This window comes from Pholcus phalangioides, unplaced genomic scaffold, assembly GCF_987345545.1.
Source record: "Pholcus phalangioides strain wild (caught in Gottingen) unplaced genomic scaffold, Ppha-v1.0 ptg000005l_1, whole genome shotgun sequence".
In the NCBI taxonomy this organism is placed as follows: Eukaryota; Metazoa; Arthropoda; class Arachnida; order Araneae; family Pholcidae; genus Pholcus; species Pholcus phalangioides.
Genome location: NW_028301598.1, coordinates 2,278,062 through 2,295,901, shown reverse-complemented (window position 1 = coordinate 2,295,901; position 17,840 = coordinate 2,278,062). Strand labels below are relative to the sequence as shown.

Below are 17,840 nucleotides of genomic sequence, written 5' to 3'. Positions count from 1 at the left end.
TACATCCATGGCTCTCATTTTTTTCTATATATCTTTATTCATTGCTTGTGAGAAAATATTGCAATGCCTCAATTTTTTTAGAACATTATTTACATACTGACATGAATCTCGTAGAAATGTCATATTCACTGACCCTAGTGGATCCTGCCAACACCTATCAGAAAGCCTCAGTGCGAAGCTTTGACGTCACTGAAGTCGTCCATTTCACCTGTAGCCATTGGATATAACTGTCCGACATATGCAAAATCTTTATATATTTTTTGCAGTATATACAATGACTAGGTGGAATGGACGACTTCAGTAACTTCGCGAGCTTCGTGCAGAGGCTTTCTGCTATAGAAGGTGTTGACCCTGTGTGCTCTCCCTGTCAAATATTGTAATTTTTTTCTCTGTAATAACGAAAAAAAAAATTATCTCATTGATATAACCAGCTATTCACTAGCCATGAACGTGTAGTTGCTGGCAGTTGTGTGGTAAACCTCCAGTGTGGCAAATTCTTGCTGTAGAGGACTCGGCCCGCTGACTTATTGTTTCAGGTGTCTGTCAGTTGTAGGAGTATCCTGCCAACATTCAGTTTGATGAGTCTGTCTGCTCTGGTTAATTATAGCTAGGTGTAATCCGTGCTGGGTGCTGATAGCATAGCTTTCCAAGTCTCTCGGATTTCTACTCCATCTCCTGGACTCCCAAAAAAATTCAGATGTCTCCCAAATTTTGACCATGATTGTAGAAAATCCTTATATTTAGGGGGAAAAATTATTGCCAGTCAATTAAAAAAAAGGCAATTCCTTTCCTTAATCCCCAAAATGACATCACAAGGATAATATAAATTGTCCCCATTGTGTCAAATTACAAAAAAATATTTCATTTTCGGAGGGCACAAAGACAAAATTCTGCCAAACACACACACAGCCAGCCCCAATTCAGGTTTTCAACATCCGAAATTAACTAGATATTTCATATCTGTTTTGACCATGTCAAGTTCGCATGATATCACATTTTTGCAAAGGAGAAAAATCTCTACAATTTTCATACTTTTATTAATGAAAAATCCCTTTTCTATTTATTTTTGTGCAGACTTTGGATCTGTGTGAAAACCTCCCCAACTCCCGCTCTCCTAAGTTGGCAGCTATGGGATAGCTCCAGGCCCCGAGTGATTCTAGATGAAGTGTCACATGCATTTTATACTGCCAGAGATACCAACACAATCTTTTCTCAGCATGATCCACTATTTGTTAGCAGTTCGTCATTGGAGCATGTGTGTTTGTAGTAGTAGTGTCTGGTAGCTGAAGTGTCTGCTTGTCGATTTCCAGTACAACTCTCTGCAGAGAGCAGGCAGACCTTTAAACTGAACATGGAAATTCAACCACTTACATCTTCGCACCAAAATATGGAAGAAAGGTGCATGGCCGTCTTAAGAGCATCATTGTCCGCAGGGCGAAGTGATTTTCCTGAGGCCCTTCCTGGAAAATTCTTGAAAAATTTAACTACTACTCGTTTTTCTGAGGCCCCTGAGCCGTGCCTGGGTGGGCCCATGCATTAAGACGGCACTGGAAAGGTGTCTGCACCAACAAGAACATGAAACAAGCACAATTCTCAACAACATTAGGAGACACACAACTCTGAACATGCATTCTGACATGCAGCAGAGGAATGTATATGAGGTGCATGTATGGTTGACTAGTAGTAGATAGTAAAACTGGGCCATGTTGACAGCACAAACAAGGTACATATTACTAAACTGGTCGAATGCAAGTTTGACTAGTCTGGAAAGTTGAACAATTCGTTCACCAATGTCCTGTTTGCGTAGCTGCCAAATCCCCTGAATTTTAACCATAATTGCAAAAAATCCCTAACAATCCTAAAATCCCTACATAATTTTGAGATGGGAAACTATTATCAAATAGTAAAAAGGTAACAATTATCAAAAGTAAACTTGGGAAAAGTTTATCGCCTGTGCCCCCCCCCCCCCCAGCAAAAAATGACATCACGAGTAAATTGTTGTCATAGTGGCAAACAACATAGAAATGCTTCAGTTTGTTGGGGGGAAAGATGAAATTTGCCTAATAGCTACCGTCTTTGAAGTTAAATTGGTATGATGGCCTCTCTGTATCTCGGAAAACTATACATCAGGACCATACATCAACACATTTTCTTGCATGGACAAATGACGGCGTGCCCAGGACCCCCAAAACTGGCTGTCTTTTGTATTTTTTCAAATACAGGCTCACGCATGTTCCCCCCCCCCCCTCGTGTATACCTCTGCCCCAAAAAACACTAGGGGCCTCCAAAACTTCACATTTGTCCGGTAGCAATGTTTTATTGGTGATAATTTGCCACTTTCATGCTAATTGGTGATGGCTGGCACTATGTCATGTTTTTTTCCAAAGTGGAAAAATCCCTACTTTGTTTTTGAAAAATCCTTTTTATACTTCTCTTTGTATGAAATATGTGTCTGCAAAAGCTCCCAAATTCTCAATCTTCCAAGTTGGCAGGAGTGATAGTCAAAGGTGCAGTCTACCAACTTCAACAGGTCTGAGTTTGAACCCTACATAATGCATTGGAAACACAAGTTTGATGTGTACATTGGTCCCTTTTCCGACCAATCGACCATTATGTGTATAAAATTCAAGTTTGTAATGCTAACCATTTAAAATTAAGCAGTAGACTTCTAATTTGTTGAGACTTCACTGTGTTCGCAATTTCGTTTGTATTTTCAGAATGAAAGATCTTTCGTTACCCACCTCGTTTTATTTATTTATTGTTTTTTAAACATATTTTTTATTTCCAAAGTCTGTTGTACCATTTTTATGTGTAGATTTTGCCGCAATCTGATTCTGTTATCACACGAAGTGTTGTAATTTGTAACACTGGTTTTTTTAGATATGTATACCATATTCGCAGCACATAAGACAATTTTTTTTTTTTTCAAAAATTGGGTCTGGTAAAAGGTAGCATATTACACGTCGATGCTATTAGGTTGTTGCAAATGAAATGTCACATTTAACTGGTGAAACTTCTAACAATGGTAAATCTGTCAAAAAACAGGCTGTTATTCTCTTGAATTAAGCAGACAGTAAACAATATGCAACTTCTTACGTGTAGAAGTTTAGTTTTTCTAGCTTGTTTTGGATGATGCAAAGGGTGCTATACTGCTCAAAAATAAAGGGATTCTAAAGTTTTAATCCCGGTCCACAAATTATTTCCCCCTAGTTTTGCTAGTCTGCAAATTATTTTTCTTGCATTCTCCTGTCCACAAATTATTCCTCTTACATTTGCTAGTCGTCAAATTATTTCTCATTCACTTCCCAGAACGCAAGTTATTTTTCTTACATTCTCTTCCAAAATTATTTCCCCTACTTTTGTCAGTTGTGCAAATTATTTCTCTTACATTCTTTGGTCCACAAATTATTATTACACATTTGCCGGTCCTTAAATTATTTCTCCTATTTATGCCCAGTCTGCCAATTCTCTCTCCTATTTACAGTATTTAATTTTTGCCAGTCCAAAAATTATCTCCCATTTCCATAGGTCTGCAGTATAGTTCAACTGCTTACACCGATTCGCAGCTGTAAAAAGGTTGACTGTTTAAAAAATTATTCATCAAATAATGAACAGGATTATTCTTAAGGTCGGTTTTTAGAACGCTAAATAAGAGAGGTTCTACTTGTAGTACCAGCTGCATGTTACTGCAGTCACCATTGTCATCTTTGGGTGGATGATGCGTTAGTTTTAACATACATTTTGGGGACAACCTTTAGCTCTCACACAGCCATTAAGCAGATTAGTGACAATCATTGTACTGTATTAATTTTTTTCACTACTCTATTTAAAAATTAAACATTTCTGTTCCAGAGGGAGCAGAGAAGTGCAAACTTCCATATACTTGACTTAACAGTATCGAAAATACAAAATCTAGCTTCGTTCATAAGTATTCAAATTGCTTCCTGCTGCAATCTGACATTTCTCACGCAACAATCTTGGAACAATTTTTTTTGATTGTACAAAAAATTTGTTGGCAGAGTCTCATATGTTAGTGAATGTGGTACATCTCTGTGTTTTACATGCCTTTTTTTCGATACTTGTTAGAGTTGATGATTGTGATAGAGTGTGTGCTTGCGATGAATGTTACGTACTGGTGCAGGGAGTGCCATGTGTTCAGAGTCGACTAATAACACTGCCTATACATAAGACACTTCTTTTTTTTACCTCCCGGTTTCCTTTCCCGCCCACCTCTTCCTTGATTCCTTCCCAGTGCATAGTCGTTCTCTTTGGAAACCGTTGAATCTCTCAAGTTTCGCCGAAGATTGAAAACAAAAAATAAAAAGATGTTTTTTGAGGTTTGCACAGTTTTTTTGAAATGCATTCCTTCTAATAAACACATGTTTTTTGCTCATCTTTCACTTAAAATTATATATATTGGATAATGCAAGCTCTCGGTTTTTTAATTTCAAATATCGAAATTGTTCACACGTTCTAGGCGGAATAATGGTTGGACGGGAATCAGTTCCGTCTTTTTCTTCTTTTTGGAGGATAATGAAAACAAATGTGGGGGAAAAACAAAGTGTTATATTGTATTTGTATAGAGGCCAAGTGCAAAGTGAGATACAATGTTGTTTTTCGCCCTCGTTTTCTGTAATTTGAGTCTTGTAGCCATGTTGCGTGAAGGTGTAAGTTTTTATGTGGTAGTGAAACTTTTTTTTTGCGGAAACAACTGGAGAAAAAACAAACCTTCACCAAATTTTCTAGAGATTGTTAATGTTTATGTTGTAAAATAAATTCAGCAAAGATTTTGATTGAGTTGTTCGGTGTGTTCATTATATATATGTATCATTAATATTGGTGTAATATGCAAACCCTGTATATTATACTGCATGATCATCGTGCATCGTGTCAACCATCGTCTATGAGTAGGTTGACCCCTTGAATGTTATGAATCCTCTCAATTTTTTAAACGAAATTCTTTCGGGTTTCCTTGAGCAGAAATTAGCCAAAAAAGGCATTAATGGGTGGTAATACAGAGATAATAGAATGTGTGGTAATAAGAGATGTGTGGTCTAGTTAGATTTTTCTTCTTCTGTGTTGTGGATTCCAAACTGGTTTTATATACAGTACATGGAGACTACTAAACCACACGTGCCCCTATGTGGAACTTCTAACGAATTGGTACAGGTTGAAATGCATGTATGTGTTGTGAACCTAACAAAGTTTGTTTCTATGTAATGCTTGTCATCCGAAGATGATGTCACTCTTCGCTTTCAATACGAAGGTTTTCAACAGCTCGTTGATGCGAAGAGATGAATTAAAAAAATAAATAAATTCAACTGCCCTGTGGGGAATTGAACCCACATCCTTTCACTTGCAGAGTGAGTGCACTAGACTTGTTATACTGCCATGGCCCCCACATCCTGTAGCAGGGCCCCTAGGCTGGGATCTTTTGTGGGCCCCCCGAGCAGACTTTTAACGGGCCCCTTCTGTATCTAATTTATAGCTTGAAAAAGCAAAAAAATGGTGATAATCATCCCGGGCCCCTGGGCTAGAGCCCTGTCAGGCCCCCTGTGGGGGGGGGGCATGTATACTGCTGCCATCTATTTTTCAAACTCTGAGTGAAATGTAATGATTCAAGATTGGTATGGTTGTAGGCCTATTGCTCTGTGGCGACAGGCCTACATGAAGTATTGGCAGGGTGCCAATACTTCATGTGGCCAACTACTAGATGATCGGTCACCCGGGGCAAGCGCGCATTTTGACGCGTATCAAAATATGAATCTGTCCCGTATTTTACGGGACAGATTCATTCTACCATATTATTAGACTTTTGGTGTGGTGATCGTCCACATCCCCCCCCCCCCACACACACACACACACACACACATCTCTTGGTTGGATATTAAGGCATGAAGAAGTCGGAAAAACTAGAAAGGGATTACTGCTATTTAACTGGTAAACAAGCAAAAAACCCAACTTGTTTGATTTAGTTAAGAGATTTAAAAACATTAAAAAAAGTAAAACGTCACACATTTATGCAGGATATTCATCACAAAGAATCTATCTTCATACTTATTTTAATTGAGTTTTATGGTAAAATTCGTGTAGTGCACGCATCACGTATGGACTAAGATGATAATAAAATTGGTTAAATTAATCAAATTTCCGTATGATTTCTTTCATATTTATAAAACTCATGAACTTCATTTGAAATCATACCTCTCAGACTCAGTACTAAGAAACAGAAGGGGCAGGCAAACACCAGCTAAAGCACCGGGCCCTGCAACTTGGGCAGGCCCGTAACTATTCCGAGGCAACTTGGACGGCTCAACGAGCCAAATGGGGGAGGGCGCTTGTAACTCCTCCTTTTTCTGAGCATAACTAAACTTCTGAGCAAGAAAAGACTGCCCCCGAGAAAGCACGCTGCGGCCCTGGTGAAGGGGCAGGGCCGTCTTAAGAGCTACATGGGCCCCTGGGCCGAGCGGTTTTTTGCGGCCCTACCTAGTAAATTGTATAAAATTTTAACTAGATCTCATTTTCGTGAGGCCCCTCTACTCTTGAGGCTTCCAGGCTGCTCCCGGGTAGGCCCATGCGTTAAGACGGCACTGGGAAGGGGTTGTTTTTTCTCTCTGTAGATTTTTTTTAACCTCAGGGACTTCGGTTTTAATTTCAACGATAATATACAATTCTTGAAGTTTGGGCTGAACATCCCTGAGGTTAAAAAAGAATATCCATAGTGAAAAGAAGCAACCCGCACGTTTGTGCATACAGGGTCTAAAAGAGTTGCATAATCCCCGGCAAAAGTGATAAATGGTGCGAAATTTATCAAACTTACCGAGACGATTGGTGATTATGCATTACCGATTCAACGCATTTACCGTACGACACATTTAATTCTATATTTCATCAGCTTCAGAAAATCTCATTTCAAATATACGATACATATAAAAAACATATCAGAAATATGTACGATAAGATGTATATGAGAAGTTTTTCTTATACGAAATGGATTTGCCGCTGCTCCCCCCTCCTTGTTTTGGGTATGTAAGGTACACTACTTTATTTCCATATAAGTCTCAATTAACCTACCTATTCTACTGCGTATAGTCCGTAGATTATACGTTTAAATAAAAACAAAACGTCGGAAATGAATTTCTTATTGTAGATCGAAGTTGCATGAGAAGTCTTAACTTTGAAGTGGCTTTAGTGCGGATCTTTAGTGCACTGTCTCTTAAATTCGGCTTTATTTTTTTTCCGAGAGAGGTTTCATTAGTTATAATTACGTTGAAAATCTATAAACAAAAACATATATTTTTTAAATATTTATAGATCGGGTAGATGCCCGTAGAAAAATTGGCATTTTCTCTACAGAACCGTGTTAAACAACACCCCCCCCCCACCTCCTCCTCCTTGAGCACGATTTTATATGTCTGTCGACTTACCTACAAAATGACTTTCTTCAAGATGATTGAAATTCTTACAAATCTTATAGAAACCTAATGACAAAAATTAAAATCGAAAATTTCACTGGGATCACCAGATTTTAATTTCGATCGAATTTATATTGAGGTTTTCATCTCTTCTTGAAAGTCGGTTGGGAAAAAAATCAAATTGAATTTCCAACGTACGTTCCTCATTAGTTTCTTGAAAGGAAAAAGATGTCTTTTTAGAGTGGCGTTGCGGCCACATCTTGTCTAGGAGCCTTCACCGGGTATCTGGAACAAGATCCATGAAACTCCGAAAAGATGTTCAGTTGCGTATATGAACGTTTTGTTAAAATTTTCCACATATACATACATACGTTGCACTCAGGGGCGGCTCGAGACAAAATCTCTACCCGAGTGGGACCTATATTTTTGGGTCCCCTCACCTCCCCAATTAAAAAAAAAGCTTTTGTTTCAATCGCTTCGTTTCGATGCGTTCAAAGGAACAGCGATATTTTATGTCATAACATATCATGTCGAATTTCTTTTGGCCTTTTACCTTGGATTTGACGCTCCTCCTAGAGCGGACAGAGAAATCATTTCCCCTAACTTTTTTTCACCCTATCTACCTCAGACTAGGCGCCCCTTCTACACACACACACACAGCGGGCACAAATAATTTTTCCAAATTTTTTTTTTTGCCCTTTCACTTCGGATTTGACGCCCTTCTAGAGGACACTCAGTGCCACCAAGCTGCCCCTGATTGAACTAATAGGAAAGTCTGGCGAGTCGGGAGACTGGCTAGTGATCGGGCGCACTAAAGTGCATGGGTTTTCTCGTGTGAGCACATTTTTGTTTCTCGTCGTGTGACAGGTAGGAACGAGGCCCAAGTGCAGATCCCTGTTTAAAATGGTCAGCTAATCATAGGTTTCAATTCATTCGTTTTTATTTCATTTTTTCCGAAATATTGTACTGTGTTGACGATTAGATTCTGCATTTTAAGTAATCCAAGTCAGGAAAAAAGAGGCATGAAAGGCCTCTGGCTCAAAATCTTTCCCACATCAGAAGACACCTTCAATTCCTGTAATACTCCCACAACACAGGAAAAAAAACTTTTGCTCTCGTTAGTAGAAAAATTGGGTGCCCGAGGACGATCCCTCCATTATTTTTTAGTGCACAACAAAAGAGGAAGAAATTGCGTCTTCCCTAGGCTGACCATATTTCTTCGAGAGAAATACGGGACATTGGGATTCCAAATACGGGACATCGCCAATAATCGCCAAAAACGACGCCAAAACCAAACAAAGTTGCCAAATATTGTTGAGATTACGGAAAATCACAATGGCGGGAAATGATGCATTACCACAAGTAGCAGTGGATTAAAATGTATTCCACGGAAAAAAAAACGTTCACCATGGCAAATGTGGGAGATTAATATTCTCATATATAGTAGTAATTATCATAAAATAATTTCTGAGTTGAAAAATAATGTCAATTTTTGACTTCAATAGAGAATAAAAATTCAAGTAGGCTTCGTGTAAAATACGGGAAAAACCGGGACACTTTTGCCAAAAAGTCGGGACGGCCAAAAAAACAGAAAATACCGGGACTGTCCCGGGAAATACGGGACGTATGGTCACCCTACGTCTTCCCCCAAAATCTACTGCAGGGGTAAACGAAAAGAGCTCGAGCGTGTATTTTTATCTGACCAAAATCGCTGCGTATATAGGTGCACTGCCCATCGATAATTTTCTTTTCGAAAAATAACCATGGTATTATATACACTCAAACCTTTGTGTTTTTTTGGAAAAAAGAATTTCTCATCTCGGTCATTTTTCATGTATATTTTATAGTTTTTTTATAAATACGTATCTTAAAGATATTTTTCTAGTAATGTACACTTAACGCGTTTCTGCGCAATTGCACCGATCGCACTGCCCTAAGACCGCCCCTGACTCGACGAGCTGGAGGAGGCTATTTGTCAAGCTTGTGTGTCGATTTCCCACACTACAGAGTCATTGACAATTTCATTCTTCGTTTGCGACATGTGTGTTGTGTAAAAGGTGTACATTTTGAATCGCTTTTGATGTGAGTGCAACCTTATATATAAAGAAACTAGCTGATACCCGGCGACGTTGCCCGCCCCGTAAAAAATGCATATATGTATAGCTTATTAATTATTTCTTAATCAAAATATTTCTGCATTAAGTAAGAAAAAATTACTTTCATTTTTAAACATTTTAATTAAAAACTTCATTCAATTGCTTGTGGATACACAATATATATTTTTTTCCCATCTGGTGTGTAGATGCACAAATTTTTAGGATTACCAACACGCGAACAGGCGACGTAAAGCTGTCCGTGTGAAAACAGGGCTCAAGTAGGTTGATAACAACTGGCCTTGCGTTTTGTTGATTGTCATGGTAAAAGCTAAATGAATCGGGAACTAATCGCTTGAAAGTGAATGGAATTTCTTCAGTGATAATTATTGGGGTATGTGGAATGAAGACGTCTTCTCCTCCAGCACATCCAGTTAAAATCGTTGCTTCAATGATGTAAGTGTGCAATTTCTTCACGCAGAGTCTGTTGCCATTGCAGTGTTTCGGTGTCTCCAAATTTCTTAAAAGCATTATAGGTGCTCCGACTTTGAGGGTCAAGTTGTGTGGTGGCACACCCGGAACATCCACAGATACAGCACTGTCTGCGCTGTGTCTGTGACAGTGTCAACCGATTTGTAAGATGTGGAGTCTCCCGGAATAATTTTTAGGATTTTTTCGTTGATCTTGTTCACACTGTCATTTTTCGGTGCCAGAATCGCTCTCTCACAAAGCCACTCATGGTTTCGGTGATTTTGTTGAATATTTGGGAAGACTTTGTCTGCAAGTTCTTGAACTGAATTTAACAACTGGCAAAATCCATTTGGGAACATATCAGTCCAGTGCTTGGGTCTAAGGGAATTCTTCCATTGCCAAGTTTGATCAACTGATGTGAAAATGATGGCAGTGCTGAGTCATTTTGCAGTTGAACTCGCATGTTGATGGATAATAACTTTTTAACTTCGTACCAGAGTGTCAACTTTGTGCCAGAGTTTTTTAAATTGAAACTGTACCTATACGATGGGCGGTTGATAAGATAAAGGCCGCATTATCACTTACAGAATGCCCTGTATATAGGCTAGCTGAAATACACGGCGCTTCCCGGGTTTTCTTCAATTACTGGGAGGATTGGAAAAAGTTACAAACCGTTATAAAGGAATAAACTGTTATAACAACAGAATTAAAGGTGTGACAAACCATTGTAAAGGCATATATTCCCGTCTGAAACGCATTGTTGGAAACCACGGTAACCAAAGTAAACGTTCCGAAAGTAATTGTTGAGGCCCCAAAACTATTGTTGCCCGACAGTTTTTTGCCCATTTCGGGCATTTGCCCAGCTCTGACGAACTTTTAAAGTAGCGTACGGTTCAATCCCGGACCTGTTTTGTATATGTGCAAAATCTGGCGACGATCGGTCTAAAACTGTAGATTTGTATAAAGAGCATACATACATACTTTCACATTTATATATAAGATAAGGGTATAATATTTTTTTCTTCTCTGAGTGCAACGAGGGCTGCTTGCATTACCCATTCAAGTATTACGTCAGCATCGGGGGGGGGGGGGGTGTTTGAAGGTTGCTTACGTCACCAACCACCCTTTTTGAAGATATGAAATATTATAAGCTGCTGACGAAATTTTGCTGACAAAGGGGGGGGGGGTCAAAACTGGCAAAAAAAATCTGCTTACGTAATACTTGAATGGCCCCCTACGTACAGCCTACTTATGGTAATGCAGTCTGCAGCGCCATCTATCGGCACAATTTGTAACAACGTTTTTTTGTTTTTCTGTACCAGATTCTTACGGTTTTTTTAACATAATCAGTCAGCGGATAATGCTGGAGCTTCCGCACCACACGGCCGTATCGTGTTGCTTGGATGGGTACAGATGTTTGTCCTCTCGACGACTGTCCAGTTACCCTTCTCGGCGCAGTGCCGTCATCCCAGACTGTCGGAGCGGGTGGGATCTCCACAACTCCTGGCTGAAGTTCGGATTCTAAAACAGGGTCAGAACGTTCAGTCTTGTTCAGGTGGAACGGATTTCTTCTCGCAGATCCCCTTGGCGTCTTGATGAAGGATCACGGGGTATCTGCCCGCGCTCGATTTCACCCAACGTCATGTCGCAACCCACATTGTCACTCCTACATTCAGCTGCTTTCGAGTGCGGACACCATGGCGATCATTGTAATTTTTCCTTTCCTTCCCCCTTAAACATCGTCGGGTTGGGAAGGCTTTAGCAGATGAGGGTAAATCGGAACCGTTGTTCTAAGGCATAGTTTCCCAACCTTTTTTGTCCCAACGCCCCCTTCAGAAATCTTTCCCATCGCAATCTAACCCATAGGATCCTATGTTAAACCCGTAGCTTCTACCGCCCCCCTGGAACATTTCATTGCCCCCAAGGGGGCGTTAATGCCCACGTTGGGAATCACTGTTCTAAGGCAACGTCCCATCAGTAGTTGAACTGGACTATAGCCATTCTCTAATGGTGTGTTCTTGTACTGCAGCAGTGCTAGGTATGGATCTGAATTTTTGTCTCCTTTGGCCACCTTGACCATGGATTTGATGAAACAGCTTGCTTGTGGAAATCTTGGACTTAACGTCACGTGATCGAATCCATGCGTCCGTGCAAATTCTTGGAATTGGGAGTTTCTCACTTTCTCGAATTGACCCCTGTCACCGCGCACCTCCTTCGGAATGCGATGGCGGGTGAAAGTTAGCGAATTTAACAATGCGTCCTCTGGGTTTGATGCATCGGGGCTCGAAAGATGCCGGTCAGGTGGCTTGAGTTTCGGAAATCCGTTTTTCTTCCGTCTGCAGAGACTGCCTGGGATGACTGTCACGTCTGCCCTGAATCTAGCAGAAAGTTGATTCGGACATCTCCAACTAAGACGTCTTCTTCCCGTCTCTTTGCGCGATGACGCGGATGCATGGGCGGAGATACGGGCGTCAAAGGTGAAGTCGACTGATCTAATGTATATATGAATTGTCATCATTATCGTGCCCCCCAGACCATGGCCCCCACATCCTGAAGCAGGGCCCCTTGGCTGGGATCTTTTACGGGCCCCTTTATGATGAATTTATAGCGTGAAAAACAAAAAAAATGATTAAAATCACCCCGGGCCCCTGGGCTGGAGCCTTGTCGGCCCACCCCTTGTGGGGGCCATGCCCCAGACTTCCAAGTCTATCTCCGCCTATGCGCAGATGATACTAAGTAACCAAGGAATGACCTCGGTATCTTCATCCCGACTTGACACACTGATGAAATGTTCACAGCTACCCTGGACATGCAAACTCTAGCAAAGTGATTGTTCTTATGGCACGTGGCTTCATGGCCTTCATTCAACCTGATTATTATATACATATATATATATATATATATATATATATATCACTTCCAACACAAAAGGAACATGTTTTCTCATACAAAAGGGTGCTTTGTTAGGCACGCACACACTACATAATAGCAGAGAAGAAATGGTGTTCCTATTTCTTCCACTCAACTGCTGACATATTACGCCAGAAACATTGGACAGGTTAAATAACAAATCATTACCCCCCACAAGCAAATCAAGAAATAACTACAACAAAAACATTAGTATCAAGCTCAAAACGAGATACACCTATTAAAAATCTTGAACATGTACGTTTGTTTTTCAAAGGCCCAAACTCAAAACAATGAGAAAAACTTTCGATTTCCTTGAATTCTTTTTTAATAACTTCATCATAAAACATCGCAGTATTCAGGAGCATTTCATTATCATGAAATACATTTTTTTAAAGCATTTTTGGGAAAATATTTCATGTGGCTTGTTTTGTACATCTTCAAAAACTGCAGCAGAGAGTGTGGTTTTCGTTCCGCAGATCATCGGAAAACAAGAGAAACTGTAATAATAAAAAAAGGGGGCTAGGATATATATTTTCAATCCATAAAATAAGGCTGCCCTTCTTTATCTCGTCTCCGGGTGAGAATATCGCATCCAGTCTCTGTAACTAAGAGAGTCTGTTCAAACTGAGCCGAACGCTTGCCGTCTCGAGTTACAGCTGTCCAATCATCCGGCCAGACCTCATCTCTCCAAGTGCCTGAAAAGACACAGAAACAACAAATATTTAGTTCCACCATCAAGAGTACGTTAATAATCTTGGTGATACATTTCCAGAACTATTATTTCGCTGTAAAAACCAACACAATCACACACAACAATGAACATTATGTATGTCTATAATTTTTCTTTCACACCAAGAACAACTCTAATCTAGTCTATCGCCATGGGCAATTTATTACTGAATGAGTTGTGCCGGAAGTGTGTGTACCTAACTAGCAGACCTGCCAATATCAGAAGAATAATCTTACTCTATCCCTAAAAAGGCGCAACATGGCCAGTTTTCAAATTTACGGGGGGGGGGGGGGGAGGGAAAGTAATTGCTGTATGAGAAAATATATAGTTTACTTAAAAAAACACATTCTCAAGAAGACAACAGATCAGTAAAAATTTGTTCTCGTCTATCTTTTGAAATTTTTGCGCTACTGTTTTATCTAAAATGAAATATGATTTCACTCACTGGGACACACTGTCCCCTGATCACGTGAAAACATCCAAAAAAAAAAATTCAGTAGATGAATGCTAAAGTGTGTTGAAAACCCTCCGATATTCATAACTCAAAACTTAACATTCTAGTCACCTGAATGATTGATATCAATAGAACTTTATATAATAGAATAATATTGCACTGGAATCAAGTGCAATTTTTTTTGTTGAAAATTTCCAAAAATCCTTAAAACTCTCGACCCTTAAACCATAAAAAGAAATTCCATATTTCATACATGGTGAAATTTTGACGATACTCAAATATTGAAAAAATAATGGTTTATTATTGTAAATCTGTCAAAAATGCGTGAGCTATGAACTCAATTTTTTGTACAAGTTCATTTATAAAATTTGACCTGAATTAAAAAAATAAAACGGGTTAAATAAAATGAAACCATAAAGGGCGAGGATGGCATGCAAATTTCACAAAAACATTGATCCATCAAATACAAATACAATGTGACAACAGGCAAGATGCCCAACGAGGTGGCTAATAACGATTGGTGCATCACTCAGTATACTGCCTAATACAGGGGTGGCTTGAGATATCGCTTTGGCGCATAAGCCACATCAGTAAAACTGACGTGAAAACTCCCAGCGGTGTTCCACTGTTTCTAATGCCAACCAGATTGCAACATAAGCAGGAAAACGTCAATATTACTGATTAGGTAAAAAATATTTTTAGAAGCAAAAAGCACATAATCGTATTAAAATTGTACTAAATACGATAACATCGCAATGGTTGGCAGGTATGTAACTAGGGTTACCAGATTCAAAAACTGAGAAAGGAGGATGCCTGCATGCACACCATTTGTGATGTCACTTTTTCCAATTTTCATTACAGATGGCATCATTGTGCTGACTGGAAAAAGTTCTGCCACAATAGTTTTTCTTAACTAAAACAGAACTGCTAAAAAAAAGAAAAAAGATCAAACACTGATCCGCTTCCCTCAGCTAAAAATTCATTGTTCCTACCGTTTCTCGACTCCTTTGCCTGAAGCATGGCAGAAGGTTTTCCTTAGCAAAGAACCTGGTCTTTTGTTACATTTGTCATTTCTGAAAACTTCCACAGCTTTTTTGAGGTCTCTCCTCAGAAGCTTTGTTTTTCTCTCAGGCGAGTCCCTTTTTTGCCAGAGACTGCCATAAGAATCAGTATTGAGTGTGCCGCTTGTATTCTATTTTATTTGTTTCTGAATGGAAGAGGTAATATCCTCTCCCTCCCCACTTCAGTACGCAGTATTTGCTGTTGGTGAGCAAAGATTGGTAGTCTTAAAATGGGTGTTGCGACTTTGTCTTTCCAGAGACAGACTGCCTTTTTCATATCCTGGAGTAAGCTGGACCATTTTACGATTTGTTACAATAGCATTTGTTTTGCTTGGAGATAACTTTGGGTTCTTGTACTCTGGGAATTTGGCCAGCGATTGGTCAAAGCATGTAAAAATTTGTTGGAGTGAGGGGAGAAACACACCCACACATTCATGTCAATGAATAGAGTATAGGGTGGCCCATATATTACCCACTTAAGCTATTATTTTAATTAGAGGACTAATTAATGTGCAATTTGCCTAAAAATAGTTCTATTATCTAGACTGTTATCCAAAAATAAACTGAATTACAACTTTAACACACCCAAAAAAGTGTTTTCGGCCACTGCATTTTTCCTGTTAAAATTTTTTTTTCTAATACTGCCCACTATATGCTTCTGATATCGCCTACGTCTAAAATGGGTTGAAATGAAGTTTAATATACGAGGAGTGTTTTTTAAGTAAGTACCGTTTCGAAATTCAGCTGCAGCACTGTGGTCGGCATTCCGCACATGCATGCTGTGTACCTACATCTGTTCGCAAACCACAGATGCCATTACGGAAACATCACCTCATTTCACTGGGAACAACTTGATCACCCTCCGCACAGTCCTGATCTAGCACCCAGTGACTACCACATGTTCCTGCATTTGAAGAAGCATCTGGGTGGTCAGCGCTATGACGATGAGGTCAAAACCGCCATGTTGCAGTGGTTGTCAAATCAGGAGGGCAGACTTCTATGAGGATGGGATTCAAAAGCTGGTTGTACGATATGATAAACGCCTTAATATTGGTGGAAATTATGTTGAAAAGTAGATTAAGGTACAGACCTTTATGTAAAAAAAAATTGTTAAGGAAAGTCAACTTGTTTTCTTTCTATTTCAAAACCGTACTTACTTAAAAATGCTACGCATGTTATGATCATACTTTCTTTGTTAAACGTGAAAATTAAGACACAACAAAATTGGAAATAGAAGCTGCCATTTCCTACCAGAACTTTTGTTCCTTTAGAAAATTGGTGGCGTAAATTATTTCTAATGGAAAGTTGAAATTCCATCCTTTTTACATCCTTTGTCCATAATAAGTTTTATTCATTTGTAAACAATACTCAACAAATTGATCTTTTAGATCAGGAGATAAAATCTGGAGATTAAGGCCTATTTTATCACTCTTTTAATGTAGATCCAGGTACTTGAAAAGCTTCCAATGTTTTCAATAGTCCCATCTCTTCATTTTTTACCGTTATTACATCTCTTACATTTCAATCTTGTCCCACATCTACATCTGAAAAAAAGCCTATTTCGAAAATGTTCGCCCAGGGCGATATTGGGAACAACCTAATTCTCAAACATGGCAGCTCCAACCTTCGGAATCAAATCACAAACCAAGAAACTGCACTAAAATATAGCCTATCACAGTTGCTGTCACTGCCTCAAATGATATAACATTATCACTTGAACCCTACTGATTATACTAAAAGTAATGAAATGTGTCTATTAACTCATTGTACACGAAAATCAGAAAAAATTCGCAGAGAAAAGAAAAATCAACACAGCTGTGTTTAGCTTCTATAAAGAACAATTGGAGGGGGAAAGCTTTGCAGTTTCAGTAGTGGCCAACAGCTACCAGCATTAATCAAGCAACCATGTTAGGCGATATTTGGGTCCCCTACCCTAATATCGCCTAAATAATATTACACTATACGTTTCAGTGTAAAAAAAATTCAAAGAAAAAAAAGAAAATGTCGGAAACCTGAAAAGGAGGATAAAAGAGGAAAATTTCTAAAACATAGGACGCTTTAAATGACATCAAAAAGAGGGCATGCCCTCCTAAAGGAAAGTGTCTGGTAACCCTATACATAAAAACGAGTGCGTTTATAGTGTAGTGTCTTATTTCTCGGTGCTGCCATCTATATTACAGAAGTGAAGTGCAATGATTGAATATTTGTACCATTGTAGGTCTGTTGCTATCTGCGGTTAGACTTTAATGGGGAGATCGGCTTGCATTTGTGCCTCGAAGTTGGGAACAGAAATACAAATAACAGAATATCTTATCAAAAATAATAAGAATATCCTTGAGTTATTCAAATAATAGTCGCCTTCCGGAGAATATTCTCCAGTATTATCTTCCACGAGAATATTCTACTACTGGTGTTTCCAATCCGTATCCATATTCCATATTTTGAAGTGAAAACACAGCACATTAGCAATCATTCAGAATTTTTGTTTCTGAACGTTTCCACAACGTAGTTAGTTTACCCTCTAGGGATTTGATCTTGAATACTTGTGCCTAACAATAACACTGTTAAAAAAAACATGTTCTTAAGGAAATTTTAATGGTTTCAGGGTTTTCTAGGACTGCTGATTCCGAATCCGGCATGGGTTTTGTCAGATTGGATCTAGTTTTGGAGATAAAGTGAAAACTAATGCAATGGTAATACATAAGA

The 17,840-nt window shown here is 39.1% G+C and overlaps 1 protein-coding gene across 2 annotated transcripts in view; it reads right to left on the bottom strand.

Moving 5' to 3' along the window:
- Positions 1-13,196: 13,196 nt before the first annotated feature.
- Positions 13,197-17,840, bottom strand: part of LOC149085708 (methionine aminopeptidase 1) — a 67,210-nt gene continuing 62,566 nt past the window's right edge. For both annotated transcript variants that reach the window (XM_089232090.1, XM_089232091.1), the window contains one exon: positions 13,197-13,584. In XM_089232090.1, coding sequence (XP_089088216.1) covers positions 13,424-13,584 — 161 coding nt within the window. In that variant the 3' untranslated portion in view covers positions 13,197-13,423. The remainder of the gene's footprint in view (positions 13,585-17,840) is intronic.